Source organism: Mirounga angustirostris, unplaced genomic scaffold, assembly GCF_029215605.1.
Source record: "Mirounga angustirostris isolate CCGP_5_RB_7025 unplaced genomic scaffold, mMirAng1.0.hap1 SCAF_13, whole genome shotgun sequence".
In the NCBI taxonomy this organism is placed as follows: Eukaryota; Metazoa; Chordata; class Mammalia; order Carnivora; family Phocidae; genus Mirounga; species Mirounga angustirostris.
The window spans coordinates 2,215,002-2,240,809 of record NW_026991721.1 but is presented as its reverse complement, the minus strand read 5'-3'; the positions used below and the strand labels follow the sequence as shown (position 1 = coordinate 2,240,809).

The 25,808-nt window shown below is 62.1% G+C and overlaps 1 protein-coding gene across 2 annotated transcripts in view; it reads right to left on the bottom strand.

The window, feature by feature from the left end:
- Positions 1 to 3,555: 3,555 nt before the first annotated feature.
- Positions 3,556 to 25,808, bottom strand: part of KCNQ1 (potassium voltage-gated channel subfamily Q member 1) — a 322,171-nt gene continuing 299,918 nt past the window's right edge. For both annotated transcript variants that reach the window (XM_045893038.3, XM_054511786.2), the window contains one exon: positions 3,556 to 4,822. In XM_045893038.3, coding sequence (XP_045748994.1) covers positions 4,598 to 4,822 — 225 coding nt within the window. In that variant the 3' untranslated portion in view covers positions 3,556 to 4,597. The remainder of the gene's footprint in view (positions 4,823 to 25,808) is intronic.

Sequence of the window (25,808 nt, the reverse complement as noted above, 5' to 3'; positions counted from 1 at the left end):
AGGAGCCCCGGCCACATCTGCCTTTTGCCACCCCATCTCCCACCCCAGCTGTCCGGCCACGTCAGTCAAAACACCTGCCTGATCGCCTCCTCAGGGCGCTGGGTGGTGGACTCCCTCCCCCGCGCGTCTATCACCTGGCACGGTGCCCTGCCCGTGCCCAGGCGAGCCTGCAGCCCCCCGCGGTGCCAGTAGCCCCTTTCCAGATCCTCATCTTATCCCTTAATTTAACTGGCACGTCCTGAGTAGCGCTGGGCGCTCCTGGGGGCTGGCCTCCCCTTGTGGTCTGAGAGTCCCAGGAAAGCCTCTGGTCCAGCGGCCTGCTGGTGGGCACAGCTCCTGACCCCGGCCAGGTGGGTGTTGCCGTGCCCACACGCGGCTTGGGACCTGACACAGGAAGAAGTGGGAGGTTGGCCTGGCCAGAGACTTGGGGGCTCCTGGTGGGAAATGCCAGGGGTGGGCGGGCAGGGCTGCCACTCCCAGGGCCTCGAGGGCCAGCTTGGGCGCAGGACCGGGGCAGCGGGCCGGGGTTGAGGACAGCGTGCTCTGGCCTCCAGCGGGGGCCTGGGGTGGGAGGCAGGAGGGTCCAGGAAGCTGCTCTGAGGGCTCACGCCGGCCGGGCAGGAGGGGTGCATCCGGCCCCCGGGCATCTCCCAGGCTGCTTGGCTGGCTGCCTTTATTAAGCACCTACTGTGTGCCAGACCTGGGCCTGGAGCACCCATCAGCCCCTCCCGCACACTCTTTGGAGGGCACGGCTACTGTTCCCATTTGACAGACGCGAGGTGGCAGGAGTGAGGGCCTGCTTTGCCTCTCTGCTCCCGGCCCGTGGCCCGAAGACTGGGAGAGCCTCGGGTTGGGCCGACGCGGGCCGCAGACACTGGCCCCCGTGGCTGAGCCAGCGCCTGTGAGGTGCCACCCGCCTGCCCGGCTCCCGAGGGCACACCGGGGGGGGAAGGGTGGGGGCTGGGGCAGAGGAGGGGGTGCCCCAAGAAGCGGGCAGCAGGGCAGCCCCGCCAGCCGCCCCCACCCTGTTACCCGAGCAGATGCTCCTAGCACCCACTGGACACCGAGCACCTCAGTAAGGGGACCCAGTTTGGAGACTGTGGGGCCCTAAGGCCGGGCGCTGCGGACACATACTCATGGATACCGTGAGCCAGGCAGCCGCGGCGGGGCCCACAAAGGGGCTGGGGGAGGGGCGTGCACGGCCCGGGCTGCACTTGCCACCGTTGCCCAGGCGACGGCCCTCTCCTGGAGAGGTCTGCTGGGCCATTGTCCGGGGCACACAGGACGTGTCATACACCAGATGGCCGTGTGCTGTCTAAGTCAGTTATCGGGGGACAGAGTGAAGGAATGCGGCCGGCACGGCGGCCCGGGGCACCATCTGTTCCTGCAGACCGCGGGCACCGGGCGGGCACGGAGCGCCCGGCCGGCCCAGCCCAGCCTCCACCGTGGGCTTTAATTAGCTAATTCCATAATTGGGCTTTATTTCAGGTAAATTGCATTTCACACCCGAGAGGGCCACAATGGCCTGTCCAGGAGTGAAGCACTCGGGGACTGTGTGTGCAGTCGATAATACGGGAAACAAAGCCGGGCTGGGTGCAGGGGCCGTGCCCTGCCCAGATGGGCGGCCCCGCGCCCGGCACACCGAGGGCCGGGGGGCCGGGGGGCCGGGGCGCCACCGCGGAGGGCCCTGCTCTCCCGCCAGCCGCTTCCTGGGGTTTCCACAAATATTTACCCAACAAGGAAACAACAGCTTTTGCCTTTCCAGTAATTGTTGCCCCTGCCCCTCCCCCGGTGGGTGCAGGCGGGGGAGGCCCCAGGCTCTGCACCGCCCCTCCTGCTCCCCTCCCCACCCCCCCGCCGCGCCCTGGCCAGATACCCAGGCCCCACGGTGGGAGCCCCTGGGGGGCACCGACCCAGTGGGGCTCAGCAGAGCGGGACCCAGGGCCCTCCCATCCCACTCCATTGGGAACCTGGGTTGCCTGCCTGACACAGGCTGCCAGGTGCTTCCAGTGGCCTTGGGACGGCCCCGTCCTCTAAATGTCAGCCGCCCCCAGCCCTGACGGCCTGGGCTCTGGAAGGGGAACAGGGGGATGAGCAGTCCCGGGGGGACCGAGGAGCAGTCAGGTGGGTATAGCGGGCTTACCCGCCCCCACCCTGGCCGAGCGTGCCCGCATCTGTGAGCTGAAGGGGAGAACTTGGCTGGGGTGCCACGCTGAGTGCCGGGGGTGCCCATGGGGCAGGGCGAGGGCGGGCTGGCTCTCCCCTGGCATGTGCCTCCAGCCTGCTTGAAGCTGGGCAGGCCCAAGGGGGCTCCTTGTTACCGATGGGGGAAATCAAGGCCTGGAGGGGGCAGGCATGTCTGTGTGGGGGCTCTGGAGCCCCGGGCCACTCCCTGCACCCACCCCTGTAGGGATCCTTAAAGATCCTGGAGGGTGGGCCTGGACATGCCCCACCGCCACGGTAGAGCTCTTGGGTCCTTGGTCAAGGAGGGGCCTGGCCTGGGAGGGGCAGATGGAGAGGCCAGAGTGTGCCCCTGAGGTGGTTATCCCCCAGCACCACCCCCCAGCACCCCTAGGCCTGGTCCTGGCAAGGTGCCCGCCTTCCCCAGGGGCTCAGGGGCTGCTGGGAGAGATGGGCAGTGACCACATCTTGACCACATCAGGTGGTCAGATCTGCCCCAGGGGGAAGCCCCGGGACCGAAACAGCCCCGATCAGGAGGCATGCCAACCTGGGCTGGAGGCTTTGACTGGATCCACGGCCTCAGGGAGCTCTCTGAAGCCCGGCCCCCTTCTCTAAGAAATGAGTTCCTATTCAGCAGCCACCTGGACACCTGCCTCTAAGGAGGCTGTGGGGGTCCTGTCCACCAGGCAGGAAGGGAAGGTAGCTGGCCCCGGGAGGAGGTAGGGGGCCCAGATGCCCATAGGTAGTCAGCAGGGGAGGGCAGGGCCCTGTCCTGTCTCCACCAAGCCCTGGGGCCCAAGAAGTGAGTGTGGAGCTGGTGTGAGGGACGTGGGCCTGGAGGACAGGGTCCTGGAGCTCTACCCCCGATGAGTGTCTGGGGACAAGGACCTCGCCCGTCAGCCCAATCCCCTCAAGGGGTCCCAAGGCCTGGAGGGGGCTGCTTCTGAGGAGGGGCTTTGAGCTGGGCCACAGACCACAGAAGTGACTTCAGTAGTGGTGAGGGGCGAGGGCAGGAAGAACATTCCAGCAAAGGCGCCAACAGGAGCAGAGCCTGGAGGGCAGGCCATGTTTCTGGTTGTGTTCTTTCCCTCCGCTCAGCTCTTGTGGGCAGAGCTGAGTTCGGTGCTGGCTACAGGGCTGGGCAGTAACGGCCTGACCTCAAGGTGCTTCTGGGTCCCTGGGGCGGGGGGTGGAGGGCTCCTCCCAGAGAGCTGGGGGCTCCGGGGCTCTTCCCCTTCCCTGGGCCAGTGCAGACGGCAACGAAGGTGCTCTGGAGTATTGAAAGCTGGGACGGCAGCTCCGCAGGAGGACGGGGTTGTCCCAAAGATGGACCGCTCCCTCAGGAATGAAGGCAAGGGCAGGCCCGAGACCAGCTCCACGACTCCACGTTTATTAGGAAAAGCGCCACAATTAAGAATCAAAATCACACTGTGAAGCTCATTAAAACAGATTCCAAATCACCACAAATTATTCTGATTTCTGTGAGATGTGACGCCCAGGAGGAGCCCCTGTCTCGTACAGGGATTGTGACACCCTTACGCCCGCCCCACGCTCAGCAGCCGGCTGGGGGACGGGCCGGTTCTGTGCGTCTTTCTAGCTGCTCAGACCTGGTGGGGAGCTGAGTTGGGGGCCGCGCGCAGGGCAGGGGATGGGCAGGAGAAGCTGCCAGTCCACCGCGGGGGACAGTCCACCCCCATGGAGCACTCTGGGCACCGTGGTGGGCCGGTCCCTCCTGCCGGACGCTGTAGCCTCAGGGTCCCCTCTGTCACAGCCCTGGCCCTCTGAGCCAGCGTCTCTGCGGGGTGGAGAACACGGCCCAGGCCTGGGGCCCTCTGAGTGGGGCCCCTAGGCCTTGATCATGGGCATCCTCGGTTTGGCACGGGCTGGGCCAGCCCTGCCCTGCCTGCCTCCTCCCTGGGTCCTGGGTTCGAGTCTGCGGGGGGGGGTACCCGTGGACCCTGTCCCGACCGTCCCTCTGTCACCCCCCCAGGAAGTCCCCTGGGGCCCACCAGGGTGGGCCTGCACATACCTGTGTTGTTTCTTGATCATAGGGGGGCTGGACCAAGGGCCTAGGATGCCCGGCCCCCCGGGGGTCTAGACTGAGCCCTGCCACTGGGTCCCAACTGCCATACAAATGATGTGGGGGCCATGGTCTCAGAGCTGAGACCCCAAACCCAGCCGAGTTCTATCTAGTACCCGTTGGCTGGAGTGGCCTCGGTGACTCCTCGAAGTGCAGGCTCTCAGGACGGCGTGGCCCATGGGGGGTCCGGGGCCTGGGAGGGAGGGGCTGCTCTCTTGGGCCTTCGAGGAGGTGCCGGTGACCTGTGGGGTGGGGTGCCCCTGCTGGGTGGGAGGTGGGCCAGGCTGAACAGCTCCTCCGGCCCTGCCCTCGCAGGCCTGGGGCCCCAAGCCCCCATCAGGACCCCTCGTCGGGGCCCCTGCGGGGCACAGTCAGCTGCTCATAGGTGGGCAGGGTGTTGCTGGGCAGGAAGAGCTCGGGGCTGATGGTGCTGCAAGGCTGCAGGGCCTGGGCCCCCCCCTCGCTGGGGGGCCGGCCGCCTGGGGGGCCGCCCTGGTGCAGGGAGAGAAGCTGGTGAAGCAGGTCTGTGATGAGCACCAGCCTCTGGTCCAGCTGAGTCACCTGTGGAGACAGGAGCAGGGGTGAGTCTTGGGTGGGAGCAGCCCAGGTGTGCGGACGGCCTCCGGGCCTGGGCTCGGCGAGGGCTGGGGTAGGGCAGGTGCCCAGGGAGCAGGCCCGAGGGTCCCTGCACACATGAGCCGCACACAGCGGGCCCCTGTGTGTGTCTGCACTTGCAGAGACCCCCCGCTTCTCCTGTAGGTGGACCAGGTGATTCCTCCCGGGAGGGGCTCGGGGGTCGCAGGGTGGGGTCCGTCTTCCGCCTGCCCCTCTGCCCCCCTCCCAGCGGCATCACTGTCTTCCCGGCGAGTCCCACCCAATCAGGACCCCATCTGCACCGATCCCCCAGGGGTCAGGCCGGGGCGCTCTTTCTGGCCACGTGGCCCAACCCCCTTTTATCAGAAGCCTGACCCGCTCTGAGCTCTGGGGCTGCCAATGGGGAACAGAGGGGTTCACCCTGGGAGACTGGAAGCAAACGCGGGGGCAGCATGGGCCGGGGCCAGCAGGTGCGTCCCCCACAGCGGCTGCCGGGAGCTAGGAGTGCGGGGGCTGAAGGCAGCCCGGGGCAGTGCAGGGCGGCCCTGGGGGCCCTGGGTCGGGCGCTGTCGAGGAACCCCCGTCCTAAGCCCTCCCCTTCTGTTGGAAGGGCTGTCTGGGAGGGGGGCTGTGCCCTCCCCCAACCCAGGCGACCCATCTCCCCAGCTTTGCAGGGCTGAGGCCGGTGCAGTCTCTGCCTCCGGCCGGTGGCCCTGACTCTGAGAACTACCTGTCTCAGGCCCCGTGGGATAGCTGCTCGTCTGAGGCCCCATCACCTGGGGCCCAAGGGGCTTGATCCTCTATTTTCCAGGATAAATCTGACGCCGGAGCCCAGGTGGTCAAGGGAAGGGGTGCAGGGCTTCTCTGGTTTGGCTGGGGTGGGGCCTGGGCTGCTCAGCTCTCCTAGCCCCCAAACTGAGACCTACACCCCAACCCACAGACACAGACCCTGAGGCCCCAGGAGGAGAAGGGCCTTGCACATGGTCACCGGCTGGGACCCCTGCCTCTCCCATTTCACCCCTGCAAGCCCCAACCCTGGGCTTCCATGCTGGGAAGACACGCTTGTCAGTCTGGGAGGGGTCAAGGCTGATGCAGCCGGACCTGGGAGAGGGTGAGGGTGTGTGTGTGGGGTCCAAGCTGAGCTCAGAAGGCTGGGTGGACACTCACAGTGAGCAAGGCAGGAGGGGACATGGGGTGGAGGGACTTGTCTGCGGTCACACCTAAACCCCACCCCTCTTCCTGGCCCGAGATCCCCTGGGGCCCCTTAGTTCTACTACCTGCGGGCGCCCTGGGAGGCCCCCGGGAGGTCACCTGTGCTCCCCGGGCCCTGCACACGGGTGGCTTTGAAGGAGGCACGTCCAGGCGTGGCTCAGTGTCATTTAACTGTGCAGGCCCCAGCTCGGGTATCAATTGGTTTGGCATTAATTAGAGCCCCAAATACATTACAGAAGAGAATTTGTGGTTTCATAAATTTTCACTCTACGGCACTTGAACATCTGTTGGAGTCCCCAGATGTGTAAGTGGGTATGGAAGCCTTTACAGGGTGTTCTTGGACAAAAAGGAAACAGAAGTGTGGTTGGGATGCAGGAGGGGTGGGGGCGGCTGGGTGCGGCCGGGGGAGGCGCTCGGCCCGTCCCGCCACCGGGCACTGTCCTGCAGGCCATACAGTGGCAGGCAGGGGCGCAGTGAACACCCGGGGGGGGTGTGTCAAGCCTTCCGGAGCCCTCCCAGTCTCTCCCCCGCTCCCTGCAGAGCTAGGCCCCCTCCTGGAGCGTGGTGGCCTAATTGGTGCCCCCCCGCCCCCCTAGGGCTGCCTTGGGCTCAGCTGCTGGCACTGAGTACCCCAAGTTGCTGTGATTGCCCAGCCCCCCAGCCCCCAGCCCCTGGGCTGATGGAGTCAGACACTCTTCTGCTCCGGGGCAGGGCATCAGGGTGGTCCCAGGACCCACGCAGCAGCTCCTTGGCAGGGGCCTCCCTCCTTCTCCCCGGCCTGTGAGCTCAGGAGGGCCCGAGCCAGGGTGACGGGCCCGAGCCAGGGTGACGGGCAGGTAGCTCCTGTTGGCCTCAGGCCCCGCTCCGTCACTTCTCAGAGAGGTGGCCTTGTCCCCCTCCCTTCTCCGCTTGGGCACAGGGTGCCTTTCTCCCGCTCACACATAGGGTGGGGGTGCTCAGTGGCCAAACCCCAGCTGCAGAGAGGTGCGTCCACCTGGCGGGTGCCCAGGGGAAGGCAGCCCCGCACGGGGCCGCGACGGCGCTCCCCAGAGCCGCGGGGGCAGATCAGTTTTGGGGATCTTGGACCTCATGGTTCCTTGCAATCTGATAGAGACTGAAAGGACAGGGCCGACAAAGGGCCCTTGTTCCTCGCCTCGACTCACCAGATTAATAACCACAGACGACGCACACGGCCCTCCAAGGAGAAAAAAGCAATTAGAGTAACAGCTAGCGAGAGGACCCCGGGCGGCTGGTGATCAAACCCGAGGCGACGGGGTTCCTGTGTGATGTGGTTATGAATTTGTTTTCAAAAGAAAATCTTGAAAAAGAGTCTTTCAAGGGAGATTTTTGCAGGACCTGTTCAGCCTTGATCCCGGCTCTCGACCTGCCAATGGCCCTGGCTGTTCCGGTGGGAGACGGGCAAGAGGGGGGCCCACGGAGGCCTGGGGCTCAAGGGGAGGGAGGTACCTGTAGGTGGGGTGGAACCTCCTCCCGGGACATCCCAGAGCCCTCTGCGGGGTCACCGGCGAAGGTCACCTGGGCCCTCCTGTTTGCAGACTGTCCTGGACCCACCTGGGCTGTAGGGAGTTTGGGGGTTCTAGGCTCAGGGCTGGGCATACAGGAGCCCAGGGCCCCAGCTAGCTCACCCTGGCACACACACCGGGGACGTGCATGGTGACGTGGCCATGATCACTCAGCACGTCTGCATACTGGCTCTGCCGTCCCTTCATCCTCTACCTGCCCCCCGCCCCCGGTCCCTCCTGCAGGCCTCTGGCTCTCCCTGGCTCCCCCCTACTTCACAGACACAAGGGAGGTGCGGGAGTGAAGGCCCGGGGCATGGGGGTGCCGTGTGGCTGCCGTCTGAGCCCATCAGACGGGTGATGCAGCTGCGGTCTGGGGGCTGCCTAGAGTCCCTAGAGATAGAGCTGGGGGCAGGTCTAGGAAGCGCTCAGGGGAGGGGCTCCCGGTGCCACCCTCCCAGCCCCCACTCTGGCCAGGCCAGGAGGGAGCCCTGTGCTGGAGAGCTTAGGACAGAGGCCCACCTCCCCTGGCCAGGGCCCCTGAGCCCCAGCCACACCTCATAGTCTCATGGGTGGGCGGTGTCACCCTGCCACCCCTCCCAAACATACAGAGCTCACTAGATGCCCCCAGCACAGGGTGGGACGTGGGGTCTGAGGAGTGAACTCTGATTGGTGGATAGGAGTGTGCGTGCCTGCCCCATCAAAGAGCCTGGCCACACCAAGGGGTCCTCGGGCCCTGCTGGACACAGGAAGGGCTTGGTCTGAGAGGGGTGACCCCTACCCTGGGCCGCAGGGCTGCTGAGCAGATTACAGGAGGTTGTCCTGCCCCTCCCACCCCAGGACTTCTGAGTTCTCTATCCCCATAAAATGTCATGCTTGTGCCCCCTTCCTGTGGGCATGGCCCTTGACCCTCACTCCAAAAGCTGCTGCCTGGTCAGGGAGGGTGGTGGGGGTCACAGGGACCTATGACCTCTGCTCCCTGTGCCCTCCAGCCCATGCGGGTGATGCCGAGCTCCCACATCCCCTGAGAAAAGCCACAAAGGGGAGGGCACCGGCTCCGTCTGGGGTCTGCCTGCCCAGAGCCCTCCCCACTGACTGACAGGAGGGCCACCCCCCATCCTCTGACCTGGAGCACGCCAGGCTCAGGCCAGGGACGCACCCAGCACCTTTACGTGCAGCCGCAGGCTGAACTCAGACTGTGAGAACACAGCTTCTTGCACCCCCGTCTCGGTCCTTCCACCTCTCCGGGCCCATCCTGATCCTTCCGAAGTCTCCTCATCTCGGGAAAAGGCTCCAAATCTCAGCATCACGCTCGGCATTCTGTCGGCAGAGCCTGGGGGACCCCTCCATGGCCAAGCCCAGGCTAGGCAACCATCCTCTCTTGCTGGGACAGGTGCAGTAGCCTGCCAGCCAGCTTCCCCGCCTCCCCCAACATGCTTCTACAGGCCTTTCCGAACACACGCCGGGTCCCGTCGCTGTCTTGCTCACACCCTCCTGAGCTGCCATCCCACTGCTGGAAGCCTGAGTCCCTGCGTGGTCCCTGGCACGCCCCCCACCCCCTGGCTCTCTGGCCTCCCTTCCTCCCTCCTCATTCGCTCCACTGCAGAGCCCTCGGCTGATCCTCACACATGGTGGCCTTCGTCCCCGCTGCTCCAGCTGCCTGCACCAGTCACCCCCGAAGCCCCCCAGTGAGGTCTCACCAGCATCGCTGACCCGAGGTCACCTCCGTCCCTTGCCACAGCCCTCCGGATCCCCCCAGAGCAGCCCATATTTTCCCCAAGACACTTGGTGTGTGTTTGTGTCTCTCACTAGAATCAGGCTCCACGAGCCCGGGGCCTCTGCCCTTCCTCGCCCTCGCTAGCACCGGGATGGGGGGGGGGGGCGGACGCAGCCAGGGCCACACTGCCCAGCAGCTGGACTCCAGAGCCCCCCCGGGGACGGGGAGGGGGCGCAGGGTGCCCGTCCGCCTGCCTGGGGCGAGCTGTCCCGGGATGTCCCACCCAGCGGGCAGCCGGGCCGGCCCGGAGCGCGCATGTGGCCCTCAGGTCCGCCCCCGGCACTGGGCCTCTGACTCCTCAGGGCTCAGGAGCGCCCCTCCCCCACGGCAAGAAGCCGACAACAGCACCCATAAATCACCCTTTCGTTAGGGCCCGTGGGGCTGGGCCGTCTTGCAGAGCTGGGTATGAGTGGGAATAGATCACAGCGCTTCATAACGTCCTAATTTATGGCAGGAGACGGTGTAATTGTGTTTATGACTTTGTTTTAGTGCTTTAGCTCTTGGAGAAAACCCAACCGTGTTTCTAGCGGCAGAGGTTTTACTGCCAGTCCCAGGGCCGCCGCCCTGCGGGAGCTTTTCATCCTGCGGCGAGGCGCGCACCCACCACCGAGGGGGCGGCCGCAGGGCCCGGTGCGCGGGCCACGGAGCCGCGGGAGGGCTGGCCTGCAGCCTCTGCGGGAGGTTCTGGGGGTGTGCGTGGCACTGGGTCCTGGTCCGAGGGGAGGAGGGCTCGGGCACTGGACGGGCCGCCTGGGGTTGTGTCCGAGCCCGGTGACCTTGGCCGAGTCCCTTGGCCTCCGAGGCCGGCCGCTCATGTGTGGCACGTGTGTGCGTGCGCGCATACACCGGGCTTTCTGGGGCATGGAGACCGTGCTGGAGAATGCACGAGCCGCCCCGGCTGTGATTTTACACAGGTCACCATTCACTAAAATGTTCCCCGAGCTGCTGAGGGTGCGAGCATGTCTACCAGGACCTCCAGGCCCCTGGGCCTTTGCACGTGCCAAGGAGGTGAGCTCCCCTCCACACCCACGATGCTGCTGGGACAGAGCAACTCAGAGGCTGAGCAGCACCCCTCCCCCCACCACCCCCCGGCAAGGGGGCTCTGTTGAATGCCAGTGTCTTCTAACAGGGACTCATGGTCACCAACCCGTGTCCTTCCGCCTGTCTGCCAGGGCCCTCTGCTCGGGCGGAGTCCAGGCTAGGGGTGAGCCTCGGCTCAGGGGGGCAGGAGACATGGCAGCCGCTCGTGTCTTGGCCCCAGGACTGGTGTCATGGTGGGGTCGATGACCTGGCACTTGGCGAAAGTGAGCGTCTCGGAGGCCGCAGACCGAGGCCCCTTGCTAGCGTCCATCCCTTGCATCTCCTGCTATCTGGGCTGCATGGGGGGATGGAGGAGGCCACGCTATGGCAGGTGGACTGAGCCACTGCCAAGGTCAGCCGTGTTTCAGCTGGGTCCTCTGCACAGCGTGACCAAATGGCTGAGGACCTTGTCAGCGCCCCTGCCCAAGGCCCTTCTGGAGGCCTGCCAGTGCCTGGTTGGCCCCCGCTAACCACCGCTCAGGCGTGCAGGCTGCTTCCCTCTGAGAGAGCACCATGACGGGGAGAAGGTCCTTCCACCAGCCCCACAGACACCTGCTTGCTTGGGGGCCGCCTCACGGATGCCCAGGGGCTGCCCGGGAGCTCAGCAGCGCCTTGGTCCAGGCTGACCGCGGACAGGGGTCTCAGGGTCATTGCACCTGTGTTCACTCGGCCGGCACGACCTCGCCCACCCTCTGCGCCCAGCCCTAGGACCTCCCTCTGCACAGACACCCCCAAGTCTCGGCCCTGGCTCTGTGCTCTCCCCGGGGCCCCAGAAGCTCGCCTCCACCGACACGTGGGCCTCACAGCACCTCAGCACAGCAGGTCACAAAGAGAAGCGTGCCCAACCTTGTCCTCCTGTCTCAGGGTTGGCGCCGGCCCTCCCCCAGTGCAGCGCTCAGCTGGGGTCCTGCGGCGCTCCAGGGCATGTGCCCTGAATCCCACCCCTCTCCTCTCCTTCCCCGACACCCCAGCCCGGGCCACCCACATCCCTCGCCGGCACTGTCGGGTCCCCTCTCACTGACAGGCTCGGCTACCTCCCATTCAGCCTACACAGCTGCCAGGCTGAGCTTCTCCCCGCTGACCTGAGCTAGCGCCCTCCGCAGAATTCCCAGCAGGTGCACCCAGAGTGCAATGTAATCTCTGCAGCCCCCTCAGTCAGTCCTCCCGGACCCCCTTCTCTCGGATCCCGAGCACACACATCCCTCTTGGTCCTGCCCCAGGGCCTTTGAACATGCTCTTCCCTCTGCCACCATGTCGTAGAACCTCAGCTCAAATTTTGCCAGCGGCCTTCCCTGACCTTTTCAGCCAGGAGCCTCCTTATTGAATCGCTCACAGTTCTATTCGTAGCTCTCACCACTCCCCAAAATGTCATTTGCTGATTTGCTTGCTCGTGGCCCCTTCCACTCACTGAAGGCTCCTGAGGCCAGGCCTTTGACCATGCTGTCACTGTGGTATTCCCAGACGGTCTCCCAGAGACTGGCATGTAGTGGGTGCTCGGTAAATACATGTGGGATGGAGTCGGTGCTCTGTGAATACTTGCTGGATGAGGAAGTGAGGCCCCCTGACATTCTTCCGGGGCCCCAGTGCCAGGCAGGAGGTGCAGAGGTCCTCCAAGCCCAGTGCTTGCTCCCTCCCTGGCTGACACTGCTGGCCAGGCATTTTCATTGTCATTGATTTATCAGGGCTCTTTGTATATTAAGGAAGTCTGTCCTTCCACACATATATCACAAATGTGTTTCCCTAGTGTGCTGTTTGTCTCGTGCAGTGGTTTATGGCAATCATAATTATTATTTTTTGTCTTGCTGCACAAAAATCTTACTTACTCGTTTGCTTTTTCATGGAGTGGGAGTTATCCCTCTTTTCCTTTATGGTTTCTAGATTTCTGTGCACATGTGGAGTGGCCTTCCCCATTCCAACACTGAAACATTTTTTCCTAGAGCTTTTTGGATTTGTACTTTACCCATAAATCTTTGATTGGCACGGGACTGATTTTGAACTACAGACCATTGATGCACCACGTTTTACCGAATAACCTACCTTTTCCCCACCGAAACAGAATGCCCTTTTTACATGCTAAGCTCCTCGTGTCTCCACCTACCTTGCGGTCCCCACGAAAGCATGAGTAATGGCGGCCTTATAACACACTCTGTTCTCAGCCATGGGTGCACGCCAGGGCCCTTCTCTCTGGAGGTAAAATCCCTCGGTAGATCCATCCCGGGGGCCGGCCGGAGAGGCTGTGTGAGGGAAGCGTGGACCAGCTCACCTGGACAACGCCAACGCCCTCCGCCCTCGGCCCCCGCAGTCTGAGGGATCTGGTTCCTCTGCTCAGAACTGGGAGAAGACTGTCCTCTGAGGTCTGAACAGACATCCCATCATGGTGGCTGTGGGACGCTGCGTGGTCCAAGCCCATCACCCGCCTGTCAGCCCCAGCCTCGGGCCCCTGGTCTGTCCCCGCTCCTGCCCCGCAAGGAGCATCCTCCTGGGTTCCACGTGGCTAGTGCCCTTAGCTCGTCTGCACTTCTGCCGTCTCCTCCAGAGAGCCTCCCGGGTTCCATACTGCAAGCACTGACCTGCCGCCCAGGCCCCGGCCTCCAGACCGCACGCACCTGCTTCTTGCTGCCCCCCATCCCCCGCTGCCCCAGGATGAAAGCCCCGCAGAGTCTGCGTGTGCTGTGTTCATCGACGCAGTCCATACTCCTGGACCCTTGGCCCCCTGCCCTCCCCCTGGGCCTCCGCCGGGGCCAACACACCCACAGCCCCACCGAGCCCCACCGAGGCTGCTGCCCGTGGACTTCCAGTAACACCTGAGGGAGGAGAAGGCTCATGGGACATGGGGGGGGGTCAGTGGTAGAGTTAGGGGCCTCGGAAGACCTGGGTGGTGGGGCCAGGACCCACAGCTACCAGGCGGGTGGGCTGGGGGGAGACCCTGGGTGGGGCTCGGGACTCCCCGATGGGCTGGGCCAGCCCCTCACCAGGCCTCCGGGGGGTCCTGCCAACAGAGGCTGAGCAGGGGTGGCCGCCCGCCCTGCCCACGTCCGGCAGCCCCAGGCCGGGCCGACGCAGCCTCCCTGCTCGGGGGGGCGGGCAGGCGGGAATGTAGGGCAGACTGGAGACGGAGGCTGGAAGCGAGAGGCCGTGTTTGTGTTGGCGGCAGGAGGCCCCACCGGCATCTGATTCCCCCCGCCTCCCCTCCTGCACTGCCCCTCTGACGGGCCTCGAAGTCCCGGAAGCCAGGGGGACGCCGGGCAGAACACTTTGTACCTGGAGCCAGCGAGCGCCTGGCCGCCTCCGCCAAACCCTGGGCTGGGTGGGAGGGTGACACCAGGCCCAGCGGTGGCTGGCAGGTGGGTTCTATCTGCCAATGGCCTCTCGGGCCGGGCCCGGCCACCCCCATAAGCCCACCCTGAGACCCCAAGCCCACCAGCCTCCTGGCCACCCAGCAGTACCCCCTCGACACTCAGCTCACCACCCCCCCCTCCCACGCCATCCTCACAGCCCGTCCTTTGAATAAAGCCCCTGTAGGTCTCCCCGCTGCTCTCGGGATAAAGACACAGCCCCGCCTTGGCCACAGGGTCCCTCATCTGGGCCCTGTGTCCACCTCAGTCACGGCCCCTTCATGCCCCAGGCTGGCTTCTTCCAGTTCCTTGGATGTGCCGTAAGTCTCCCTGCCTCAGGACCTTTGCACCAGCCGGCCCCACTTCCTGGAAGAATCTACTCCTCCGCAGAGCCCACAGACCCTTCTCATTCTTCTGGCCCCAAGGGGAGGGTCTCTTTCCTGCTCCCTCCTGGTCCACCTGCCGGCTTCTCCCTGTTCTTCTTCTAGCCCTGCAGTTGGCCGGGGTATCGCTTGCATTGTCTGCTTCCTAAACATCTGTCCTCCCAAAGCAGGGACACAGCCAGGCCATCCGCGACCCCTCACTGGCTGGGTAACTCTGGGCCTAACAGGGAGGGGACAGTGGGTCCATCCTGTAGTGTAGGGCAGCTGTGGGGGACCCGTCTGAGAATGGGGGTCCATGAGCATGTGTCTGGGTCTCCTGGGGGCAGGGTCCACCTCCCTTGGACAGCCCCTCAGGCCTGTGAAAGTCTCTGGGGGAGAAGACCCCACTGTGTCCCCTGGCTCCCCAGCACCTCACAGCTGCCTCTGACCACTTCCCTGTCCCCCAACATTGGCTACACCCCCAGCCTGGTGCACGGCTCTCTCGGACCACATTGTCTCCGCTCAGCCTGGGACCACGTCCTCTCTCTGGACACTTGCACCAGCCTCCCCGGCTGCTCCCCGACGGCACGCACCCCACCGCCTCGTCCCCGGACGGCTGCAGCCCATCCACCCACGCCAGCCTCCAGGAGAGCGCCCGCTGTGCCCCCTCCCTGGCCCACGGCTCTGCCCGGCCGCAGTCCTTGCCTTTAGATGAGCCTGTTCACCAGGTTTGTAAGACAGAAGGACTCTTCAAGAACACTGTCCCCCAAAAGTGAAAACATTTCAAAGAAGCATCCTCTTCGACCAGGCCCACCTCCCTGGGTCCTCTCCTCTCCCAGGTCAGTGGCGCGGGGATCTGCTGTTTATACTTGCAGCCCCCGCAAGGCCCCGGCTTGTGCACGTGGTGCAGAATCACTCCGTGGCAGGTTTTAGCATAAATGGTAATGTGAGATGCTGTGGCTCTCTACTTGCTTGTTTTCACTCAACGCAGGTTTGAGGTCGCCTTGTTGAAACATGTCCACGGAGCTGGCTCCTCAGGGCGGCCGCACAGGGGGCCTTCCCGTGGGGCTCGGGGGGTGTCACGTGGCCAGTGTCCCTAGCGGGGCAGGGAGGCCGAGAGCTCGGCTGACGACACCCCTGTGTCCGCCCCAGGGGATGCTAGGGAGGGGACTCTGCTCCGGGAACGGGTCTTCTGGGGGCTGTGGCCAAGGCCATGCTCTGCAGTGGCCCTTCCACGTGGCCCCTGCACCTGCCCTTCTGCTTCCGCCGCCCCCTCCTTGCCCCTGGGGCTCACAGTCAACCCTGGAGCCACGACCCTCCCCTCTTGATGAAGGTTTCTGCCTCCTTTATTCCTTTCCTGGGATGGGGCCTCCCCGTAGATGGGGGGGTCTCCTATGACCCTGGCTCCCACGTGTCTTCGACCCCCTGACACCACTGACCCGTGACTGAGAACCTCTGTCCTTTAGCCATCTCTGTCACCTTCCCCATCCCGTAGCCTCCAGGAGGGATCACTTCTGCCTGGCCGTGCAGCTCCCCGGCCACATCCAGCCCAGGGGTCTCCCCGGACTCTGCTGGCCAGCCCCCCTGCCAGCCTGCTCACCTCCCACTGTCTGCCACCTTCCCAGAACCCTGCGCCCTTCTCCGCTCTGCCCCTCGAGGACCTGCAGGAGAGGAGTCCTCCGCCCTGGCCTGTCCTCGGGGCTGTCCAGCAGCTATCCGAGGCCGCCCCTCCGAGAGCACCCACCCAGTTTAGCCCTCTCTCCCCTCCCCAAATCACCAGCATGCGCCTCCCTCCACCAGCAGACACCCCATCCCCAACATCAAAACAAAGGAAGCCCTCTCTTGATTTTGCCATCTGTGGCCGTGGCCGCCCGTCTCTCCTGGGCCCAGGCCACAGACGCCCTGCCTGCTCGGTCGCCCCTCCAGGGTGTCAAGGCGTGTGGAACTCAGTGAGTCCTCTCTGGACCTGAAGTCTCTCCCAGTCTGCTCCTCTCAGGGCTCCCTGCTTAGCTAAGGGGTCAGGGCAGCGATCCTGGGGCCGCCCCGGCTCCTTTCTCTCACACCTGTCATCTGACCCAGCCCCAGAGGCACCAACATGGTCAAGGCTGGAGACCTTCGGGGCCCAGCAAATCCACTTGGAATCTGAGCCTCCTTCCTGTCCGCTCCCCCCCCGCCCCCCCACAGCCGTGGCTCTGGGCTGAGCCACCAGCAACTCCTGGATGCCACAGCGGCCTCTCACCTACGGTCCCATGGCCCCTCTTAGGCCCCAGGGGAAGGATGTTAAAATGGGGGCTCCCTATACCCTCAGTGCCAAGGCCAGGGTCACTGTTGGGGCCTTGAGGCCCATCACAATCTGGTCACAACTTCCTTGCTGCCCCTGCTGATTTTGTTCCATCCTTGTGGGCCTTCTGTGCAGGCTTAGTCCTGCCACAGGCCCTTTGCACCTGCTGACTATAAGGCAGGCTCTCGGCTCCACGAGCTTCAGGCTGCCTCTGCCTTCCTTTAGATGTTTACTTAGATGCCCCTCTCAGGGCCCGCCCTGGCATGTCCATGACCTATCTGCTGCCCTGTCCTTGGCACTCCTCACTGTTTCGCTGCCTTGTCTCCTTTTCTGTCTCTGTCCACTGCAGACGGTCAGCTCCTTGAGGGGGGAGCTCCTGCACCATTGCTCGCAGCTGCTAGCCCAGGGCCCGGCACATAGTAGGTCCTCAGGGAAGATTTGCAGAATGAGTGAATAACCAGCCCTGGACGCCAGAACTCTTCACAACAGCTCCAGGGAGGGGGCGACCAGCAGAGGGGCTGAGGGCCTTGGCCTGCGTGAGTGTGCAGGCACGTGTGTGTGTGTGTGTGTATGTGAGAGAGAGAGAGAGAGAGAGAGAGAGAGAGAGTGCACTCACAGAGGCTTCCACCAGAGCGGGGCTGAGGGCCGTGCTGGGTGTGGACGCTGGGGAGCTGGCACCCGGAGAATTCAGGGGTGGTGGCAGGGATGGGGTGCTGGAAGAGCTAAGGTACACACTGGCCTCCCTCAGTCTCCGGGGGGCCCTGCCTGCCCTCTAGGGGCCGGGGCGTCCGGCCTCACTGCTTTTCCCGCCTTGGTCCTGGCCTGGAGACAGCAGTCCCATGACTCAGCAGCCCAGGGCCGGGCTGCAGCTGCGGCTGACCTAGACGGGCAGGCAGCCCCCAGCCCCCGGGCCCCCGGCCCCCGGGCCCCCGGGCTGGGACCCAGCACAGGGCCGCTCCCCCCACCCCCACTTCCTGCTCACGCTCCTAGGACGGGATTCCTTGAATCAGTCTCCCCTGAGGGTGGAACCAGGTTGGAGGCTGGGGCCCCAGGGCTCTGGGCTGGGGTCCCAGATGGGGGCTGGGTGGCCAGACCGGGAATCTGGAATCCGGCCCCTTTCCTGGCACCTGGAAGAGCCTTGTGGGGAGGGAGACGTGGGACGTGCCCGACGGCAGGGCTGAGCCCCCTCCTGGAACCTGCCTTCCTAGGGAAGTCACAGGGGTCTCCTCCCCTGTAGGCTCAAGCCCAGTGTCCTGCCTGGAATTTGAGGCCCGGCTGGGGGCTTGGGTGTGTCTTCCGCCCCTCGTGGAAATGACCGCGCCCTCCCCAGCCTGTTCCCTCCTGACTTGTGAGGCCCGGAGCCCCCCAGCCTGCCCTTCCCCTGCCGGGTGCTGGCTCCCTGGGGCAGCGGCCTCGGCATCTCAGGCAAGCCCCGCATCCACGCTCTGGGTGTTGGTGCAGCTGGTGCGACCGCCCCGGGCAGATCCCTCGGAGAAGCGGCAGCCCCAGCAGAGTGGGGAGAGGGCCTCCCGGAGGCTTGGGCTGGGGCGGGAGTGCACGGGAGGCTCTGTGAGGCCTCCCACATCTCTAGCTGTTTCTCCAGCTATGGAGAACCACGAGGGACCCTCCAGGGCCCCCTGTCCTTTCTGTCCTGCAGGGCCGCCTCTGTGGCATCTCAGTGCCATGCCCAGCACCCCACCTTCTACCTTGCCCGTGCTCTGCCCACCTACCCCCTTCAAGTCCCTCACCCTTCATGGCTGGGCTTGGGCTGGTTCCCACATTGCTGGGTCTGGGCACCTCCCCAGGACCCATCTCACGGGGAGGTGCGGGTCTAGGGGGGCCTGGGTGGTCACCTGCCCCAGCCAGGCATGGTAGGCGCTCCGTGTCATGTGTGGGGGTGGACCCGAGCCTCTGCCCACCCCCAGCCCAGGAATGCTGTTGCGCCCTGCCCCCACCCTGAGACCGACCGTCTGGGACGTGGGTGAGGAGGTGGGGGAGCAGGGTGGGCGGGCAGGAAGTCGCTGGGGCTCCAGGCCAGGCCCCGAGTGCTCCAGCCCCATCTGGACATATTTGGCAGGTCCTGCTCCCTCTCTGCTCCCAGAACCCCTCCTTCCCAGGCAGGCGGACATTCCCAGCCCTCCCTTCCGTCCCTGCTCCCTGGCCCACCTTCCCCACTGCTGCCTGCAGTCCCGCCCTGGGGCCCCCACTTGTAGGTCACATGGGCTCCCCTGTTCTGTGGCGGGGCACAGCCAAATGCCCCGTCAACGGTCTGGGCCTGGCCACGTGCAGACGTGGGACATGGCCCTTGGTCGCCTTTCCCAGCTTGTGCTGCGGGCTCTGTAAGACAGGAATGTGAAGGGATGCCCCAAGAGGCGATGGAGGGTCAGGTCTGCCCGCCCCATGACCTGTGCCAGTCTCTGACCCCCTGCACGGCAGCCTTCCCCCGGTCACGGGGACAGTAGTTTATGTTCACAGCCACTGGCCAACAATACAGAGCAGGGCCAGGCAGGCAGGGGCCTAGGGCAGACCCAGAATGAGGTGGCCGTGCCCAGGGGCCCCTCCTGGGGCTTGGGTGACCCACTGATCAAGGTGGTCTTCAGAGAGGTGCTGGGGGAGGGCACAAATCCCCAGAGTTCCAGGGTCCTGCTTGGGGCTGTGTCCTAAGAGGTGGGGCTGGGGTCTGTGGGCAGGTGGGGGGCCTGGCTCAGCCTCTGCCTCCCCCATCCTCACGCACCTTGGGTGGAGGATAGGAGGGCTGCAGCGAAGGCCACCTAGGCCAAGAGAGACAGTCTCTGGACATAGGGGCCTCCCTTAGCCTGGTTCCCTGGGGTTCTAGGGCCAACGCTAGCCCCTGAGTGGTGGGCACTGCAGGGCATGGGCCCCGTTCTGTGGCTCTTGGGCCTCTAATATGCTGGCTTCTCCAGAAGCCCATAGACCTCCCACCATTTGGGGAAATGAGGAGGGGTCAGGTCCTCTGCCTTTCTATGTGGCCAGCTCCTGGGGGACTCCTGCAGTGCTGTGGGGGGTCATATGGACCCTCAACCCAGAGCTTTCCCTAATCACAAAGGCCCAGCAGCCATTCCGCCAGCCTCCTGACTCTGGGAGAGCTGTGGGTGGTCTCATCCCCCACCTGGCAGGCAGTCCCGTACTACCTAGGAGCACCCACCCACCACAGGCAGGAGTTTGCATGGGGACCAGTCAAAATGGAAAAGCAAAGAATGATGCTCCTCAGCATGGCGTCGCCTCACCCTTACAGACACTTGACCAGGCCATCTGCAGCTCCTGCACAGGGGACAGCCTTGCCCCTTACTGCCACTCCCCTGCACTCTTGTCCCCCCCTCAGTCCAGGCTCCACACCAAAGCTGTGACCTTAGGAAGCCCAACTCTGACCCTGGCTAGGGCACCAGCAGTGATGGACGTGGGGTGTCCTCGGGAGGTCGGACCCGAGAGCCGCTGAGTGGTGGGGGCTCCCAGGAAAGCCCATAATGCTCGGAAGGTGAGCGGAAGGGCGGGGAGGCCTCCACCCAGGAAGGAGGCCGGGGGCTGGCTGGGCGCCCATCTGGCCCAGGCTGACCTGCGGGCTGATGAGAGATTCAGGCCCCATCCTGCGGCTCCCAGCCCGCCCTTCCTGCTCTTGGAGCTGGGAGGAAGAGCTCCTCGGGACACCGGGCCTGGGTGTGGGGGGCACCCTCAGGGACCAGGTCGGGTGTGGTCTGCCGGCCTCCAGCAAGACCCAGGCCACCTACGGTCACAGCCTGCAGGTTCCCCACTTGTGCCTAGATCCAGGGGCCTTGGAGAACCATCCTTGATACCACCTGGATCGCAGCTCTGGGAGGCCCATCTGGGCAGGAGCCCCTGTCCTTCTGTCAACCTGAGTTAAAGGTGGGGAGTGGGTGCCCACTGGTGAGCCCTTCTCTCTCACTGCTGGCTCCTCTCACACAGCCCCAGGCCTCCAGCTCCGGTCCCAGGGACCTGCTAGCTCCAAGTCTGCACATACAGCGAGAAGTGCCTGCCTCCTTACCCACTCTTCTGCTCTTGCCGAACCTGGCAACACACCCTCCCCGTTCCCCCCTCGAAGGCCCTGCTCCTCTGCTGACCATCTCCTCCTCCTCCTCCTCACCAGGGCATTGTCAGACCTTCCATTCTCCTGCACCATCACTCCCTCCGTTATAGAGTTTTCTCACCACCAGCCAGCAAGCCCACTTGAAGAGCTCCTGTGGGTGCTATCTCCTCCATCCCCAGAGCCAACTCCTCAACCCTCTCAGCTGTCTCTTGGCTTTACCTTGGTATTTCTAAATCACTTGCTTCTACCGATTCCTTGCTTTTGCAGTTTTAGACATTATCTAGTGACTGCCTAACATGGAAGATAAGAGATTAAGATTTCATTTTCACAACCTCTGCTTTTGCCATTCCCCTATCCTCTCAACATGTTGCAGTTCTAGACTAAATAAGTATTTAGTGGGTCCCCTGAGTGGCTTGGTAGGTTAAGTGTTTGCCTTCGGCTCAGGTCACGATCCCAGGGTCTTGGGATGGAGCCCTGTGTCAGGCTCCCTGCTCAGCAGGGGTCTACTTCTCCCTCTCCCTCTGTGCTCTAAGTAAAAAATAAAATCTTTAAAAAAAAATTTACTCTTTGCATTTTGTGTAAAAATTATGTAACTTTATATGCCTACATAAATGAGGCTTTCAGCTGAGTCATGTGGTCTTCAATGACTACAACTTTTTGTTTTCCCTGGCATTAAGGATTGCCTTCATGTTTTACTTAATTTTTTTTAAGATTTTATTTTTAAGTAATCTCTACACCTAATGTAGGACTCAAACCTACAATCCCGAGATCAAGAGTTGCATGCTCTACTGACTGAGCCAGACAGGTGCCCCTGTTTTGCTTAATTTTTAATGCATCTGTCACTAGCTCATTCGTGAACTTCCTGCCAGAATTGTAAAACTTCTATTCATTCAATTGAGAACACCAGCAATCTACCAGCTTTATTATTTTTTTCTCCTAGAAATTTCTCCCTACAGTCCTTGGAGGACTGGTTGCTCTTCAGGCCTGCTGAACAGCTGTAATACTAGAACTTCTTTCCCCTGCATGTTGGGAATTTTCTTGGCTGGTCGGTCTGTCTATCTATCTATCTATCTATCTATCTATCTATCTATCTATCTATCTATCATCTATCTATCATCTATCTATCTATCTATCTATCTATCTATCTATCTATCTATCATCTATCTATCTATCTATCTATCTATCTATCTATCTATCTATCTTTTTGGTGTTGGATTCTCCTGGTTCTTGGATCCTATGCTTGTCTTTTTTGGTTTTCCCTTCATTTTGCTGAAGCAAATCCCCTAGTAACTTTCTGAGAAAAAGCATGTGGTAGGTAAAACTTTTGACTGTCCATGTCTGAAAATGTCTTTAACTTACTTTTATACCTGAGAGTTTGATTGGGTGTAGAATTCTAGATTGGAAATATTTTTTTCCCTCAGAAATTTGAAGGCATTTCTCCATTATGTGCTAGCTTTTTGCATTGCTGTTGAAAAGTCTGATACCATTTTGACTTGCTATGCTGTGTATGTGACCCACTTTTTCTCTCTGAAAACTTAGGATGTTCACTTTACTGCTGGTGTTCTTAAATCACAATCTTGTGCCCCAATGAGGGCATTTGGGGATTTAAGGAGGGAAGAGGGTAGGAGTATTACTTTTTAGCATAAATGTGCTCACTGAATCCGATTTGTTTTTATCATGATGGCTCACTCTCCACCCACAGCTACTCCTGGTGTCCCCATATTCAGAACCTCTCAGATTCAGCTTCTCCAGGGACTAGGCCTCTTGTCTTTGGCTGGGCTGGGGGGATAGGCAGTACCTGGCTTCATGGGCAGTGGGGGGCGGGTGGTGGTGGTGGTGGATATATGACCTGGGAAGTGTCTACTGCTCAGCCAATCTTCAGTAAATATCCTCCCTGTCTGCAGTCCCCTCTAGAACTTTGGAGGCTACCTGGGGAGCCTGACCCTGAGCTTTCCCAGGGTTCCGGGCTGGGAGGCTTTCCCTCATCAGTGTCTATTGCTTTTGCAGGGCGTGGTGTCTATACTCTTGGTTTCCACAGGTCCTTTGCCTTCCCCATTTCTAAACTTTTGTTGACAGTTTTTGGTATCTTTCTTGCCTTTTCTTCTGATCACTTTAGACTTGTTGATCTATATCTTAAAACACTTAAATGCCATTACTGTCATCTTAGTGGGGTGTGGAGGGGGTAGAAACAAACACATGTGTTTATTTGCCATATTTAACCAGAAGTTGTACATTAACTTCTCAGCCCTCTTACTCTGGATTGTGGTCTCTGGCACCCACTGCTCTGGTTACCAGTGACCTTCCAGTGGCCACTTCACCGTGTCTTCTGCCCTGACTTCTCAGAGTTTTCCTCTGTGGAAGGGGCAGGCTTCCAGCTCCTGGGACACATGTTCTCCTGGGTTTTCTCCTCCAAGTCGGCTATGTGCCCCCTTTCTCTGCTGGCCATTGCCTGGTGGCCACCTCTACTCTTCCTCTGTTGCCAGCCTTATCATGTCCACACACTGGTGGCTCCTGGTTTGGACTCTCAGGACCAACCATGCCATGGAGCCCCAGGCCCTGGCCTTTCCACTCTGGTGTTTCAGGGCCATCTTGAATTGATGCGTTCTGGCCTCCCTGCACTCTTCATCCCAAGACATGGACATGCCATGCAGCCAGCTGCCCAATGCCATGCCCTCCTCTTTCCTCCCCACCAATGTCCAGTTCCCACTGAGTTCCATCTAGCCTCCAGACCACCTGCAGAATTTGTTCTGTGCAAAGATGGTAAGTTGTCCTGATAGCTATTCTCTCTCTCTTTTATTAACAGGACCATGAATTAAATGGGTTGTATGGCTGCCTGGAGTGGAGATCTGGTTTCTCAGGGGTCCTTGTAGTGACATTCTGGTCAGTGGAAATAAGAGAAGCTGATGCAGGTGGCTTCTGAGTAGGGTCTTGTCCCTCCTTTCCACTGCTGGAATGCAGATGTGATGGCAACTGTGGGAGCAGCCATCAGGAGCCATGAGGCAGAAGATGTGTGTGGTGGACAAGGAAGCGAACAGAGAGCAGGGCCCTGGGTCCTCCTGCAGTGCTGCGCACACCTCAGCCCTGGGATTCCAGGGGTAGCAAAGTTCTCTCTGGACCAGGCTACCACTGATGTCATTGTCTTGGCAACAGCTGGGACCCATCCCCTTGCCCTGAACCTAGTCTGTCACCTCTGCCAACGGTTTCTCTGTGCCCCCTCTGGTGTCCCCACACCATTCACATGGCAGCTCAGATGCATGTGAATCAGAGCATGTCCCCTCTGGGCTTAGAGCTTCAAACCCCCTGCACCTACCCATCAGAGTCCATCTCCTTATGGGGGCTGCTAGGCCCTGATCTGGCCCTGCCAGCATTACACTCTCACTGTGTCCCACTCGCCAGAGTCCCCTGTCCCTCACCCCTGGACCTCAGGACTGATGTCCCTGGCCCCTTAGTAAAGGTTTGTTGAACGACGTAGGGAACAGTTAAGCAGATGAGTCAGTGCAGTCTTCAATATCAGAAAGTACGGGAAGCTTCCAGGGCTCTGGCGGGGGTCAGAGCCTGGCCGTCAGCACCATGAGGTGTCAGGAGGGCCGAGGACGGCTGGGGCAGCCCTTCCCCAGCTCCTGGATGCCTGTCTGGCTCATGAGTCCCTCACTTGGCTCCTGCTACCACCACCGACCCCACTGCTCACTCACTGGGGTTTTCTTCCTCCTGGTCCTTGCTGCTCTATCCTTGGCACTTATGGGCTTCCTGCCGGTCCCTCCCTGGGCCGCGCTTCCTGAGAAAGGGGTTTGCGCGGCCTCCCTAGCACCTGGCGCAGTTCCCGGCACATGGTATTGCCCGAGCCACTGGTCGATGGATCTGGGGAGGAAGCAGATGCCCTGCGCCCCTCTCTGTGCTCCCAGGGACCCACCGGCGGCGGGCTGGGTGGGCTGGGCGAGCCACCACCCCCCGATCCCACAGCCATCTGCACACTCTGGGCACCTGGCCGCTGATCGTGGGAGCAGAGGGAGGAAGGGCTCAGAGGCCAGGCCTGGCGCGGCCTCCAACACTGCCGTCCTCCCGAGTTTCCGTGACTGTCTGTGCGTAACCGCACGGCGGTTTCCATCAGCGCTGCCAAGTGGCGGCTGCCGGGCCTGGCCACGGGTTCTGATCCCCAACAAGCCTGCTCTCTGTCAGGCAACCCTGGGAAGCTGGGGAGCACTGGGGGCCCGAAGGGTTAAGCTGCCCTCCACCACCCCGGTCTCAATTTCTCAATTTTTCAAAGGCCGGGCCCTCTTTCCTTCCAAGTCACAGCTGACATGAAATGTAGCCTTAAAATGCAGCTGACATGAAAAACAATAGCACTCCCTCGGAGAGGTTCTGCTGTGGGCTGGATGGCCCCCCGCCCCCCAATAATTACTCAAGACATTGGCATGAGCCAGGCCTGGTTAGGTAACAGGCTGCTTGCTCCGGAGACTTATAACTCACAGGCAGTTACACATGATCTCCGCAGACAACAAAATCGTTTCCAGGATGGCGGGGAGGGTGAGGCCTCAGGGAGAGGGTACGGGGGACAGGGGGAGCCTAGACCGGGCCGGGTGGGGGTGGGTCCCCGGGAGGGCCTCTGGGGGGCCCCCAGGATGCAGCCTGGGAACTTGGGAGCCGGGGAAGCTTCTGTGGGAAGCCATTGCCCTGCTCCTCTCTGCTCTGACCCCCCACCCGCACCCCAGTCTCTGGAGTGTGCGGCCACCCCGGTCCAGTCCGTTACTGAGGAAAGCACAGGAAAAACTCATTCATACTGAAGTGTGAATGACTAACTGTGTTGGGAGAATTCCCTCCTTCTCTGCAGGAGATAATTAATTGTCTGTTTACTGTCCGTGGCCCCATTGTACATTACTCCCTCAAGGGCAGGTCCACATACTTTCCCCCGTGTTCTCAGAGCCTAGTACATAGCAGACATTCAGAAAATATTTGTTGAAGACAACATCTAACCCAAAGAAGGAAGCGCCAATGGTGTAACTTCAGGCACTTGGGGTGGGGCCTCCTGGCAACAAGTGCCCAAGGGATGCTGGCAAGTGGATGCCCATGGACGCTCCTGCCCGCCTCAGCACCTCTTTCTGACACCTGGGCCCTGGAGCTCTCCCACAGGAAATGCCCGTTTCCCTGGAAGGATGCTGAGCCGGGGTGGGTGGAGGACTCAGAACGTGTGGGCTTGGAAGGCCCTCCCTCCCTTCCCCGCCGGTCCAGGTCTGTGCTCTGGCAGCCGGGCAGCAGGCCCAGGCCCAGGGACCCGATGTCTGGGGCTGCAGTGGGAGGGAGGCTCCAGTGTGGGCCCGGCCTCGAA